This window comes from Scleropages formosus, chromosome 11 (assembly GCF_900964775.1).
Source record: "Scleropages formosus chromosome 11, fSclFor1.1, whole genome shotgun sequence".
Classification (NCBI taxonomy): domain Eukaryota; kingdom Metazoa; phylum Chordata; class Actinopteri; order Osteoglossiformes; family Osteoglossidae; genus Scleropages; species Scleropages formosus.
In genome coordinates this window covers 27,343,052-27,355,565 of record NC_041816.1, presented here as the reverse complement: position 1 = coordinate 27,355,565, position 12,514 = coordinate 27,343,052, and the positions used below count along the sequence as shown (strand labels likewise).

Genomic DNA, 12,514 nt, shown 5'->3' with positions numbered 1-12,514 from the left:
TCTTTGGAGTAGCTTAAGAAGCCTCTGATTGTGCTCTTGTAATGACAATCCCCACACCACTACATCATCAACATATGCACAAACTCCATTCAGCCCTTCTATGATGTGCTCCATGCCACGATGAAAGACTTCAGAAGCTGATAATATGCCAAAGGGGAGTTGTAGGAACGAATAACGTCCAAATGGTGTGTTGAATGTACAGTATTTGGTGCTGTCCTCGTGAATTGCCAGAACCCCTGAGAAGCATCAAGTTTGCTGAAATACTGTGCACCAGCCATCTCACTTGTAATCTCCTCACGCTTTGGAATCTGGTAATGTTCTCTTTTTATATTTGCATTTAAACCTTGAGGATCCATGCATATTCTCAAATCACCATTCTTCTTTTTTGACACAAACCATGGAGTTCATCCATTCTGTGGGTTCCTCCACTTTCTTTATTACTCCCAGAGTTGTCATTCTGTCAAGTTCCTTTTTTAGTTTATCTTTTAGTGTGCAAACTCTTCTTGGAGCGTGTATTATAGGCTGAGCATCTTCTTTGAGCAGAATTTTGTAAGTGAATGGAAGAGCTCCCAGTCCCTTGAAAACATCTTCAAATCTGCATACAATGTCATTTGCAGTTTCCTGCTGTGTCAATGCTACATCATGACTACTGATGCAGTACACTCATTTGACCAATCCTAACTCCTCGCGGGCTTTGTCACCAAGAAGGGAGTGATGATCATCTGGGACTACAACAGGGAGAAGATGATGAATTTTGCTCTTGACTTGTACTCTGAGTATGCATACACCTCGTGTTTCTATGTCCTGCCCATTGTAAGCTTTAAGCAACACTGGACTTTTCCAAATATTAGGCTTGATTTTCATCTCCTTTATGTCACTTATGCTTATGAGATTGGCCTTAGCTCCAGTATCAAGTTTCAGTGGGACAATGGTTCCATTTATTTGTAACAAGACAAACCATTTATCCTCAGATACGCTGTTCACATTTGAGACATTTTCTTGTTTTATCTCATTGCTTTGCTGAACACTTTCTCTATTGCCATTGATCATTCCCACAAAGAAAGTCTCAGACAATTCTGTCTCTTCCACAGTATGCACATTTGTTGTTGATTTTGACTTATTCTATGAGAAACACACACACACACACACACACACACACATTTTCTGAACCGCTTGTCCCATACGGGGTTGCAGGGAACCGGAGCCTACCCGGCAACACAGGGCGTAAGGCCAGAGGGGGAGGGGACACACCCAGGACGGGACGCCAGTCCGTCGCAAGGCACCCCAAGCGGGACTCGAACCCCAGACCCACCGGAAAGCAGGACCCGGTCCAACCCACTGCGCCACCGCACCCCCCTCTATGAGAAACATTGTTTGGAAAAGTGGTTCATGCATTTGCATTTTGCACATAGCTTCCCATATGCTGGACATTGCTTGGATTGATGCGCTGAACCACATCTTTTACAACCAAATCATGTCGCTGTGCCTGCTCTCGGTGTGGATCTTTGCTTTTTAATTTTTTGCATGACAGTGCTGACTACTGGACTGTCAGCAACAGCAGCGCCCTCTTTGTCACTGAAAGTTTTCGAATGCAGCAAAGCAAGTTCACTTGCATGACAAATCTTGACAGCATCATTAATTTTAGCTCCACTTATCTAAGCAGTCTTTCTCTCACCTTCTTTTCATGAATTCCAAAGACAATTTGATCTCTGATCATTGAATCGTTCAAAACTCCGAAGTTGCACGTTTTTGCCTTTAGTTTTAAGTCAGTTAAGAAAGAATCAAAGCTTTCTCTCCACATTTGAATGTGCGAGCGGAACAAATACCTCTCGTATGTTTCATTTTTCTTGGGTGAGCAGTGCTCGTCAAATTTCTTGATGGCTTCCTCGAATATTTCTCCATCCTCAGGTCTTGCGAATGTGAAAGTGTTGTACACCTCTATCGCTTGAGGTCCAGCCACCGTCAGAAGCAACGCAATCTTTCGTGCATCCGGCTTGTTATCCAGCCCAACCGCTTGCATGTACAGCGAAAACTGCTACTTGAACGCTTGTCGCCAGCTGTTGTCGACGTTCCTGGGTTAGTTTCAATGACTCAGGTGGTTTAACAGCATCATCCATCATACTTCTTTAGTGCAGCTCCGAGTACTCCTGGTACCATGTTGTGTTTACTCAATAAACACATTGAGAATGATTTCTGTTAACTGGAGTGTAGCCGCTTTTAATATTCACGCTGGTTTTTATGACAACTGTTTTCAGGACTCTCTTCTAAATCTATATCCGTACTCCTTAGGTATCCTTCCTGTACCTACCGTACACTACTGTCATCTACAGGCAATACCAAGAACAACAACTGATCTCCACAGCATCTACAGTACATCTAAGTGTCTCTGTTAATGTAATGGACACATTTGTATTTTCTATGAGATGTACGTCGCTTTGGAGAAAAGTGTCTGATAAACGAATAAATGTAAATATATTGAAGAGACTCATTAATTTTAATGCTGAAATCAGTTTGAAAATTACTGAATATTGCATGATACGATTCTGTTTACTTCCACATGATGGAACTTTCAAAAGACATAATTGCTGTTAAACAATATTTATTTAAAAGCATCACAATGTAAAAAATACATGTTTAGATGGAGAAATTACAAACCCCGAATGAGGGTGAGATGGGAAATTAAATCAGAATATGGCATCATAACCTGAACATTAAAAGCTAAACTCAGTTTCTTCAGTCTGTGTGACTCACAGGAGAGATGATCAGTGGGGCTGAGTTTGGGGCACCTGGCCAGAAGAACGGATAGAGCTTCTCAGTGAATTTATATCCAGTGAAAATGTAGATATGAGACATCTCCTCCACACTGTAAAAGGAGACCTGACCCTCCTCATAGTCCACATACACCCCCACCTTCTGGGGCTTCACACTCAGGGGGAGGGACACAGAGGACTCAGCATTAGCCTTATACTCATTTCCATTCCTCAGACAGATAGTCCAGTAACCATTATTGGGACTCAGTGTAGGTTTTCCCTTCCTGTTGATGGACTCTCTGGCCACTCCTAAATCCCAGTCAGTTTTGTCCCCAACCTCCACCTCCCAGTAATGTCTCCCTGAAGAAAACCTTTCTTTTCCCAGGACACCTATCCGGCGTTTAAACCTCTCTGGGTTGTCAGGGAGCTCCTGCTTTGTGTTTTCATGTCTCACTCGTTTCCTGTCCTCAGACAGGACGAGTTGAGGATGTGCTGTATCAGGGTCCAGAGTCACATCAACTGCGGAGGACAGGGAGATGGTCAATTATTATCTTTCAAAATGTGATAAAAAATAACACTTTTTAAACGTTATATTATACCTAAATGTTGTATTGCTCTCCTTGTTGCCACCATGACCCTAGAAGGACTGAGCAGTTTAGAAAATGGATGGATAAGAACATTATATTATTACGGCAGTAGAAGGCAGTGGGTGTGTGTGTGTGTGTGACAGCAATTACAACACACGGTTAGTGAGAATGAGTGAATTTTTAGGCATTAATATTTAGGTATTAATATTGTAACGACCCTGTGTTACTGTTTTAGGAGGGAAACTCCTAAATGTAAATAGTTGCATTATGGGGAATAATGTGATGTATGGGTGTGCAACCACCGGGAGCATTTTGGGGGAAATGATGGGGTGACCGTGTTTCTGAGTGTGTGGGGAAAGAGCCTGGGGGCACTAAGCAGGTTGAGAAGGTTGGCTATAGGTGGACAGTCCTTTTGGGTATGTTGGTGTGGGGAAGACATGGGTCAGTTATATTTTTTGAAGCCAGAAAGGGGATTGTTATGGGAAAGACTTTGTCTTGACAATGTGTTTTATGTACTGGTTGTTTAGTAACTTTGTTGACCAACTGTAGAAAAATGGTGTTGGGTTTGTTGGATTGTGGATTTTAATGTATTGTTGATAACTTTATCAAATAAAGTTTAAAAAAAAAAAAAAAAATAGGGGGAGGTCCTGGAAGAAATGGGGTTCTCAGAATGAAAGCACTATTTCCCTGTGTGCTGGTGTTCAAATAAATCATTTGTGATGAATGCTGTCTCCGTGGTCTTCTTTGCCTCATCCAGAACCACAGTGCTGTGTGCCACAATATGAATATAATTTTTAGACATTAATATTAATTCTGGAAACTGGTGTTTTGAATGTTTTGTAAGAAATTTTAATAATGTTACCTTTGAGAAAGTACTGTAAGAACATTTATCTTTCAAAAGTTGATTTGATTTCATATTAATGAACACAATAAAAATAGTTAAATTAAGTAAAAAATTCAGTAAGAAAATGATAGAATTATACATAATCTGCTTTGGTCACACCGACCTGCTCTCAACACACCTGTTCCACCTTCAGACATTGTATAAATAAACTGGTCCAAGATGCAAAGGTTGTGGAGTCACATTTGACACTTTGTGTCCTTAAAATATATTTTTTCTTTTGCTCACAGTAAGAGGGGAAGATCAGTTTGTGGAAAACACTGAAACTTTTCTGTGGAAAATGTCTCTGTGGTGAAGTGTGTGTTTGCTAAAGGAACTTTCTCGAATCCATATTTTTATACTTATGCCTTTTTAGTGCATTTGATTTCATTTGGATTTATAGTGTTGAGAAGGAAACAATGAGAGCAGAAGGACCAACAAACAGCACTGGATACATAAAGACTGAGTTCCGTTTCTGTTTGTCTTTCACTCATAGCTGTAACATCTCCTTCTCACCAGGAGCTCAGTGTGGATTGAACTGAACTCTTGTGAGAAACAGTCACTTGTTCTCATCACTGATGAGATGTTTTGTGGAAAGGAAGGTCAATAAATGTGCTCATATCCTGTGTCTGTCAGTCAATCATGTGACAAATGAGAGTCCAGATTCAATGCAGCCAATCAGTCATTATTGTGTCTCCTACAGAGAAGAGCTGCAATGGGGAGAAGAAGCAGAAGAAACTCACCTGCGTATCTTTGTGCCTTCAGAAGTTCTGTAGAGAGAGAAATAAAAATGAGACACATGGAATTAGTGGCACAGCAGATACTGCAGTCAGTCTGGACTTGTCTCAGTGTCTTTCGTGTCCATTCTTACAGGACAGAGTCTCATACAGAAAAACCAAACTCAGTTCTGTGGGATCAATTCAGCTCCACTCTACTTACCAGCTCCCTTGTACATGTTTTCTACAGCTGGACATGAAACATGAAGTTAGAAAAAGTATGTAAGTCCATTGAAATAATTAATTTTATACGACTTCTTAAAAACTGAAAAAATTTTAAAAAACACTAAAATGAAAAATAAAAAAATACAAAATCAGTTTCACTTACAGGTACAGTGTATAGTTATTGGGCTCTGATTTTGACAGAAACAAACCTTCACAGTCACTCCACTCAGAATGGATTCCATAGACTGTTATATTACGGACTTTTTGTGACTCCTTTTGCTAAAGTACAAACACAGTAAAATACAGTACGAACAGTATGTGGTAGTTTTCAGTTTCTGCAGGTACAGTAGTACCATCTCTGTTCTACTTCTACTAACAGTAACTACAGCTGTACAGGAGGTGATGATACATTTTTCTCTCAATACATGTACTGTTTACCTTGTTTTACTTACCAAATAGAATACTGTTACAGTGGTATTTTTACTTTTCCATTATTAATTGTGACATTATGCCTGTTTTATGGACTGATGAAATATATAAGCATGAACCATTTACCATTAGTCATATTTACTGTTCAGCTGTTATGCCATGAATAAACACTGAACTGTTTTACTCTAAGCCCAGTATTTTCTTTTTCATTACATCAGGAATCTGAGAAGCTCTTTTCTCATCTCCAACAAAAGCTAAAAGGGAAGCAATTATTTCCCATTAAATTAGATGCATTAATTTCAAATTATTTTGACATGTGCTTTTTTCTATTTTTCTGACATCATTTATTTCTCACAGTTTCTGTAGCCAAACTGTTGTATTTTTATTGTTTGAGTTGGTGTTGTTGATGTTGTGTGGAAAGGTGTTGTTTGTATTTGGTTGTCAACTTGTAATTGCAGATGAATGATTGGCATTGAGTTTAATTGTACCATTTGGAATGCGATTTATAGAACTGCCACTAGATGTCCATACGTAAATTACGTTCTTTGTTTTTTGCGTAAATGCCAGAGTAGTAGGGAAGAAGAGTTTTGCCTCAGAGTGTACAAGTGGGGCGATGGATGTTTGTTGGGATTTTAATTAAATGGAACGTTTTTATTAGAAACCCTGGAGTCGGTCTCATCATTTGCGAACTTGAGAAGCTGCAACGTGGTTCGTGACAACAACACAAACCATGTTGCTTTTTAAAGGTGTGTTTTGCTTTTTTAATTTCATATTTGCATGAACAGACACACAGTGAAATGCAGAAACACAAATATTACTTACTCGGTTGTCCACTGATCAGTCCTGTAGATTTAAGAAGTAAAAAAATCACCATCACAGACATAGTGCAGTAGAATTAGTAGTAGTAGTAGAAATAGTATCACTGCTGATTCTCTTTCATTCTCTCACTAGTGAATAAATGAGTCTCTTATCCTGTTTCCCTCTTCCTACAATTGATAAGTATTTATTATAGCTGAATTTTTTATTATTCTCTACAGTAGGTTCATATTTTGAGACACCATAATGGTGTAAATTATTTCATGTTTAGTTCATGTCTTTCTCCAAGATGACTTTCTGTGTTAGAGACACATTGATAACACGTTGAGCTGATCTATAACGGAAAGTTTGAACAGAAACAGTTTCACACAGTTTTTTTTTTCTAATATTACACATAAACTGTTTCTGCAGTGAAAAGTGAAAAATAAGTAAATGATATTGTTCATATTTTTGATATGTCTTAAAGAATTGATATTCAAACATTTTCATACATCACTTTGATACAACTGTATTATTTACCATGTTGTTCTTGCAGCTCACCTGTAGATGTAAGAGTAAATATTGTAATTAGTCAGTGAGAACAGAGATTAATTAAATAATGTAATGAGGTCACCTAAAATAACACACATAAACCAGGGGATCCAATCTTTTTGGCAAAGGGCCACAACAATTACTGTGAACTGGTTTGACAGACACAGGTGTAAATATCTGGATCACTGTATAACTGGATCCCGGACTTTTTGACTGGGAGACCTCAGTCCACCAGGATCAGCAACTCCACCTCCAGCACCATCACACTGAACACCAGCGCTCCCCAGGGCTGTGTGCTCAGTCCACAGCTGTTTACCCTGCTGACTCATGACTGTGCTGCAAAGTACAGTTCAAATCATATCATCAAGTTTGGTGACGACACTACACTTGTGGGCCTCATCAGCAACAATGATGAGTCAGCATACAGAGAGGAGGTGAACCAGCTCGCAGAATGGTGTAAAGACAACAATCTATCTCTAAATGTGGATAAGACTAAAGAGATAATTGTTGACTTCACGAGGACCCAATAAGACCACTCACTACTGCACATCAACGGAACATCTGTGGAGAGAGTCAAAAACTCAGAGTTTCTTGGTGTACACATGACAGAGGATCTCTCCTGGAGCCTGAACACCACCTGCCTAGCCAAGAAGGCCCAGCAGTGTTTCCACTTCTTACAGAGGCTGAAGAGAACCACACTCCCCACTCCCATCCTCACCACCTTCTACAGAGGGACGATGGAGAGCGTCCTCACCAGCTGTCTCACCGTGTGGTACGGGAACTGCACAGTCTCCAACCACAAGACCCTAGAGCGAGTGGTAAGAACAGCTGAGAAGATCATCGGATTTTTTCTTCCTGCCATCGACTCCACATACAAAAACCACTGCATCCACAAGGCCGCCAGCATTGTGGACGACCCCTCTCATGGACTCTTCACCCTTTTGCCATCTGGCAGAAGGTACAGGAGCATCTGCGCCACCACCTACAGACTCCAACAGTTTCTTCCCTGAGGCAGTCAGATTACTCAACACCCTGCTGCCTCCCAATGCTCATCTGGCACAGTCAAACAGCGAACCCAGCACTACACTATACCACAACTGCCTACAGCTCACAGCCAATGTCCACATCCTGTCCTGTGTATTTATTTACTGTCTTGTGCTCTGTTCTGTGTTGCATCATGGTCCCTAGAGAAATGACATTTTGCTCCACTGTATACAAATTGTATAGAGGAATGACAACTTCAACTTGATCTCATAGTAACTACTAAAGAATCTCAAATGTCTAAAGTGTTTACACACAGACATTTTCTGAACCACTTGTCCCATACGGGGTCACGGAGAACCGGAGCCTCACCCGGCAACTCAGGGCGTAAGGCTGGAGGGGAGGGGATACACCCAGGACGGGACGCCAGTCCATCGCAAGGCACCCCAAGCGGGACTCGAATCCCAGACCCACTGGAGAGCAGGACCTGGTCCAACCCACTGCGCTACTGCGGCCCTCTAAAGTGTTTATTTTTCATAATTTTTTTTGATATGGCTTAAATATGCAATTTCAGTTTCAGTTAGATCAGTTTCATTACTTACCATACTGTTCTAGGAGCTGAACTGTAGATGTAATGAAGTCAGTGTCGAAACACTAGTCACGCACTGCATAAAAATGTGTTCTTTCAGCTTTTACAAACAGTCTCAAACCGCTTGTCTTAAGCGAGGTTACACTGAATCAGAGCCTAACCCTCTAACATAGGTCATAAGGGTGGAGGGAGAGAGGACATATCCAGGGCAAGCCACCAGTCAATCGCAAGGCAGCCCAAGCAGCACTTGAACCCCAGACCCACCACACAACAGGCCCCAGTCAAACCTGCCGCACCAGCGTGCCCTCAAAGGTTTTCATTAATTGTTATGTTTTCTTTTACGTGTCCTAAGGAAGTGATATTGAAACATTTTCATAAAACTGCATTACTTACCAGGCTGTCTTTGAAGCTCACCTGTAGATGTAAGAGTAAATATTGTAATTAGTCAGAACAAAGATCAATGAAATTATGCAAAGTTAGTGTCATGAAACAGTACAGTCACACTGCATATAAATGTGTGTGAGCTTTTACCTTTTATCAATCTTAGGCTTTAACCATGTCTTCAATACTAGGTGCAAAAGACTTTAAAAGATCTTTTTTCGTTGTATAAAAATTGCTTCTAAGTGTTTTGTTCATGCCTGCAATACAATTTACTGTGGTATTTATGTTTATGAACCCTGTTACACCATAAATATAAACTGAACAGTTTTTCTCAAAACCAAATATTTTCTATTACTGTCTAAGTAAATTTATATTTCTGTGTCATTCTATACAGTAAGATTATATTTTGAGACACTACAGTGGTGTAAATTATTCCATATTTAGCTGATGTCTTTGTCCAAGATGACTTTAATGTAGTGTCTCTAACACCGAATCACACTTTGTGCTGATCAAGAATTTGAACAGAAACACTTTCACACATAACAACTGTGTGATATTAGTAAAAAAAAGAACAAATCTTATAACACAACATAGCATTAATGCGTGTTAACTGTTTATATGTCATGATTAATACAATACAGTACAAGGGGAATTTCAGTGAACAGGATCATAAGAAAGAAACCTGGTCATCAGAGCAGGACCGTTCTCTAGGACCACGACCACACTCGTTCACTCTTACACAGAACTACTGACTGCTGTACTTTGTGCTCAAATACTGAACGGAATGCAGCTCCTGTTCTTCCCAGGAACCTTCCCCGTGGTCCAATGAAGCCGCGTTGCTTTGCAAGACCCCTCGTTTCAGGAGGAGATAAAACCGAAAGAATCTAAACTATAACAGGTGTTCATTTTTTTCTGATAAAAATCACGTTTTTACAACCTGGATGTGATGAGCACAAAAAGCACAATAAGAACTAAGGTCAGTTTATTTTCACAAGTTCACCTAAAACTCACATTTCTGGAATCTTCTAAAATACATAAACCAGGGATGTCCAGCTTTTTTTGGCCGGGGCCACAATCATTACTGTGAACTGGTTTGAGAAACACAAGTGTAAAAATTATAGTAAATGACTATAATTTTATATTAAACTTTAAACTTTGAAAAGAAAATATTGTGTCTGATGTACAGCGGGATATAATGAAATAACAAACCAAAGGCTTGATGTCACACTTCTGCAGTTATAAATTTCATCCCAGTGCCGGGTGACAAAATTCTGATATATATTATGAAATGATTCTGTTACTTCATTTAATGATAAAAATCACTTTATATACTCTAAAATCTTTGGATTCTTACGCTGGAAAAGGGATTATGAATGACACAAAATGAGAGAAAAAAAGATGAAATCAATAAAATTTTTTTTTTCAAAAGTGAAATCCTGACAAAGTAGGAAACTGCAGCTGAATTAACCTGCATCCAACACTGACTTCAGCATGGTCATTTCTACAGGTCATTTGACTGTGGTATCACGTAATACCCTGTAATTCTGTCTGACATTAAATTTTTTTTCGTACATTGTACTCAGTCACAGAAATGCTAGAAATCATTTTATCAGTGAAAAGAGAGAGAAGTGAAAGTGTTCCCCTTTTTGATATATATCTTAAAGAAGTGATATTGCAACATTTTCATTCATCACTTTCAAACAACTGTATTACTTACCAAACTGTTCTTTGAGCTGAGCTGTGGATAAGAGTAAATATTGTAATTAGTCATTGAGAACAGAGATTAATTAAATAATGTAATGACGTCACCTAAAATAGCACACACAAACCAGGGGATCCAATCTTTTTGGCAAAGGGCCACAATCATTACTTTGAACTGGTTTGACAGACACAGGTGTAAAAAAATCACAGTAAGTGTTATAGGGAATGTTAAATGTGTAAAGTGTTTGTTGATTAATTGTTCCTAATTTTTCTTTTTTTTTGATGTAAGTCTTAAATATGCATTTTTCCAACATTTCATACATCACTTTCACACAATTGTATTACTCACCATGCTGTTCTTGGAGCTGACCTGTGGATGTAAGAGTAAATATTGTAATTAGTCAGCGAGAACTATATTAAATATTTAATAAAAATATTAAATTTTTTTCGTACATTGTACTCAGTCACAGAAATGCTAGAAATCATTTTATTAGTGAAATAAGAGGTAAGTGAAAGTGTTCCCCTTTTTGATATATATCTTAAAGAAGTGAAATTGTAACATTTTCATTAATCATTTCCAAACAGCTGTATTACTTACCATGCTCTTCTTTCAGATGACCTGTGCATGTAAGAGTAAATATTGTAATTAGACAGTCAAAACAGAGATAAATTATGCAATGAGGTCCTCTGAAATGCTATGCATGAACCAGGCAAAGGGCCACAATAATTACTGTGAACGGGTTCAACAAAGGGGGAGCGCGGTGGCGCAGTGGGCTGGACCGGGTCCTGCTCTTCGGTGGGTCTGCGGTTTGAGCCCCGCTTGGGGTGCCTTGCGACGGACTGGCGTCCCGTCCTGGGTATGTCCCCCTCCCCCTCTGGCCTTACGCCCTGTGTTACTGGGTAGGCTCTGCGACCCCGTATGGGACAAGCGGTTGTGAAGGTGTGTGTGTGGTTCAACAGACACAGGTGTAAAAAAAAAAAAAAATCATAGTAAGTGTTATAGGGAATGTTAAATGTGTAGAGTGTTTGTTTATTAATTGTTCTTGATTTTCTTTTTTTTTGATGTAAGTCTTAAATATGCATTTTTCCAACATTTCACACATCACTTTCACACAACTGTATTACTTACCATGCTGTTCTTGGAGCTGACCTGTGGATGTAAGAGTAAATATTATAATTAGTCAGTGTGAAGAGAAGTAAATGAAATTATGTTATGAGGTCAGTCCCACCAAACATTACACTCACACATTGCATATAAATATGAGTTGCATGTGAGTTTTAACATTTTATCATATTATCTCATCCTTCAGTTGTGGTGGCAAGTGATCAGTTATTTAAACTATAAGTGAATATTCTAAATTATTTAAAAAGTGCAATTCAACAACCAGTTACTGTGCAACTACATTTTAAAAAACTGATTTTTTTTATTCAAACTCCACTCCGTTGCAAGGAATCCCAAGCGAGACTCAAACCCCAGACTCACCAAAGAGTGGGACCCGGCCAAGCCCGCTGCACCACCGCGCCCCGGAATATAACTCATACCATATAATTACTGCTGTGAGCTATGATATAAAATCACTTTCACATAATACTGCTTTTCAGCTATAATTTTTAGCTTTTTTAACATGAACAAAACTATCAATGTGAACAGTAAACTGCTAAAATACCTCTCTTTCTCTGCAGTTTTACAAAACAGTGAATCAAAATTGTGCATCTAATAATACAAACAGCATCCAGACTGAAGATCACAGCAAATCATTACTTTGAACTGGTTCGAGAAACATTGTGTAAAAATCACAGTAAGTGACACGGTGAATATTAATTGTCTACAGTGATTATCTATGATACACCAGAAACTGCGTAAAGAAAATGTTGTGTCTATAATACATCTGTGTATAATGACATGAAAATAACCTGAGATATCTATA

The 12,514-nt window shown here is 39.0% G+C and overlaps 1 protein-coding gene across 1 annotated transcript; it reads right to left on the bottom strand.

Moving 5' to 3' along the window:
- Nucleotides 1–2,672: 2,672 nt before the first annotated feature.
- On the bottom strand, nt 2,673–11,722 carry LOC114911852 (zinc-binding protein A33-like). The gene is made up of 10 exons (XM_029256029.1): nt 11,716–11,722; nt 11,185–11,205; nt 10,936–10,956; nt 10,603–10,623; nt 8,898–8,918; nt 6,923–6,943; nt 6,410–6,430; nt 5,157–5,183; nt 4,961–4,987; nt 2,673–3,269 (listed from the first exon to the last, which is right to left on the bottom strand). The coding sequence occupies exons 8-10, from the start codon at nt 5,170–5,172 to the stop codon at nt 2,734–2,736; spliced, it is 579 nt and encodes a 192-aa protein (XP_029111862.1). The 5' UTR covers nt 5,173–5,183; nt 6,410–6,430; nt 6,923–6,943; nt 8,898–8,918; nt 10,603–10,623; nt 10,936–10,956; nt 11,185–11,205; nt 11,716–11,722; the 3' UTR covers nt 2,673–2,733.
- Between the last annotated feature and the right edge of the window lie 792 nt (nt 11,723–12,514).

Bases quoted from the DNA above. Each gene is read 5' to 3' on its own strand.
- LOC114911852 (XM_029256029.1), bottom strand. The intron at 3,270-4,960 runs GTGAGTTTCTTC...TGTCCTCCGCAG, and splicing joins GAAGGCACAAAGATACGCAG to TTGATGTGACTCTGGACCCT.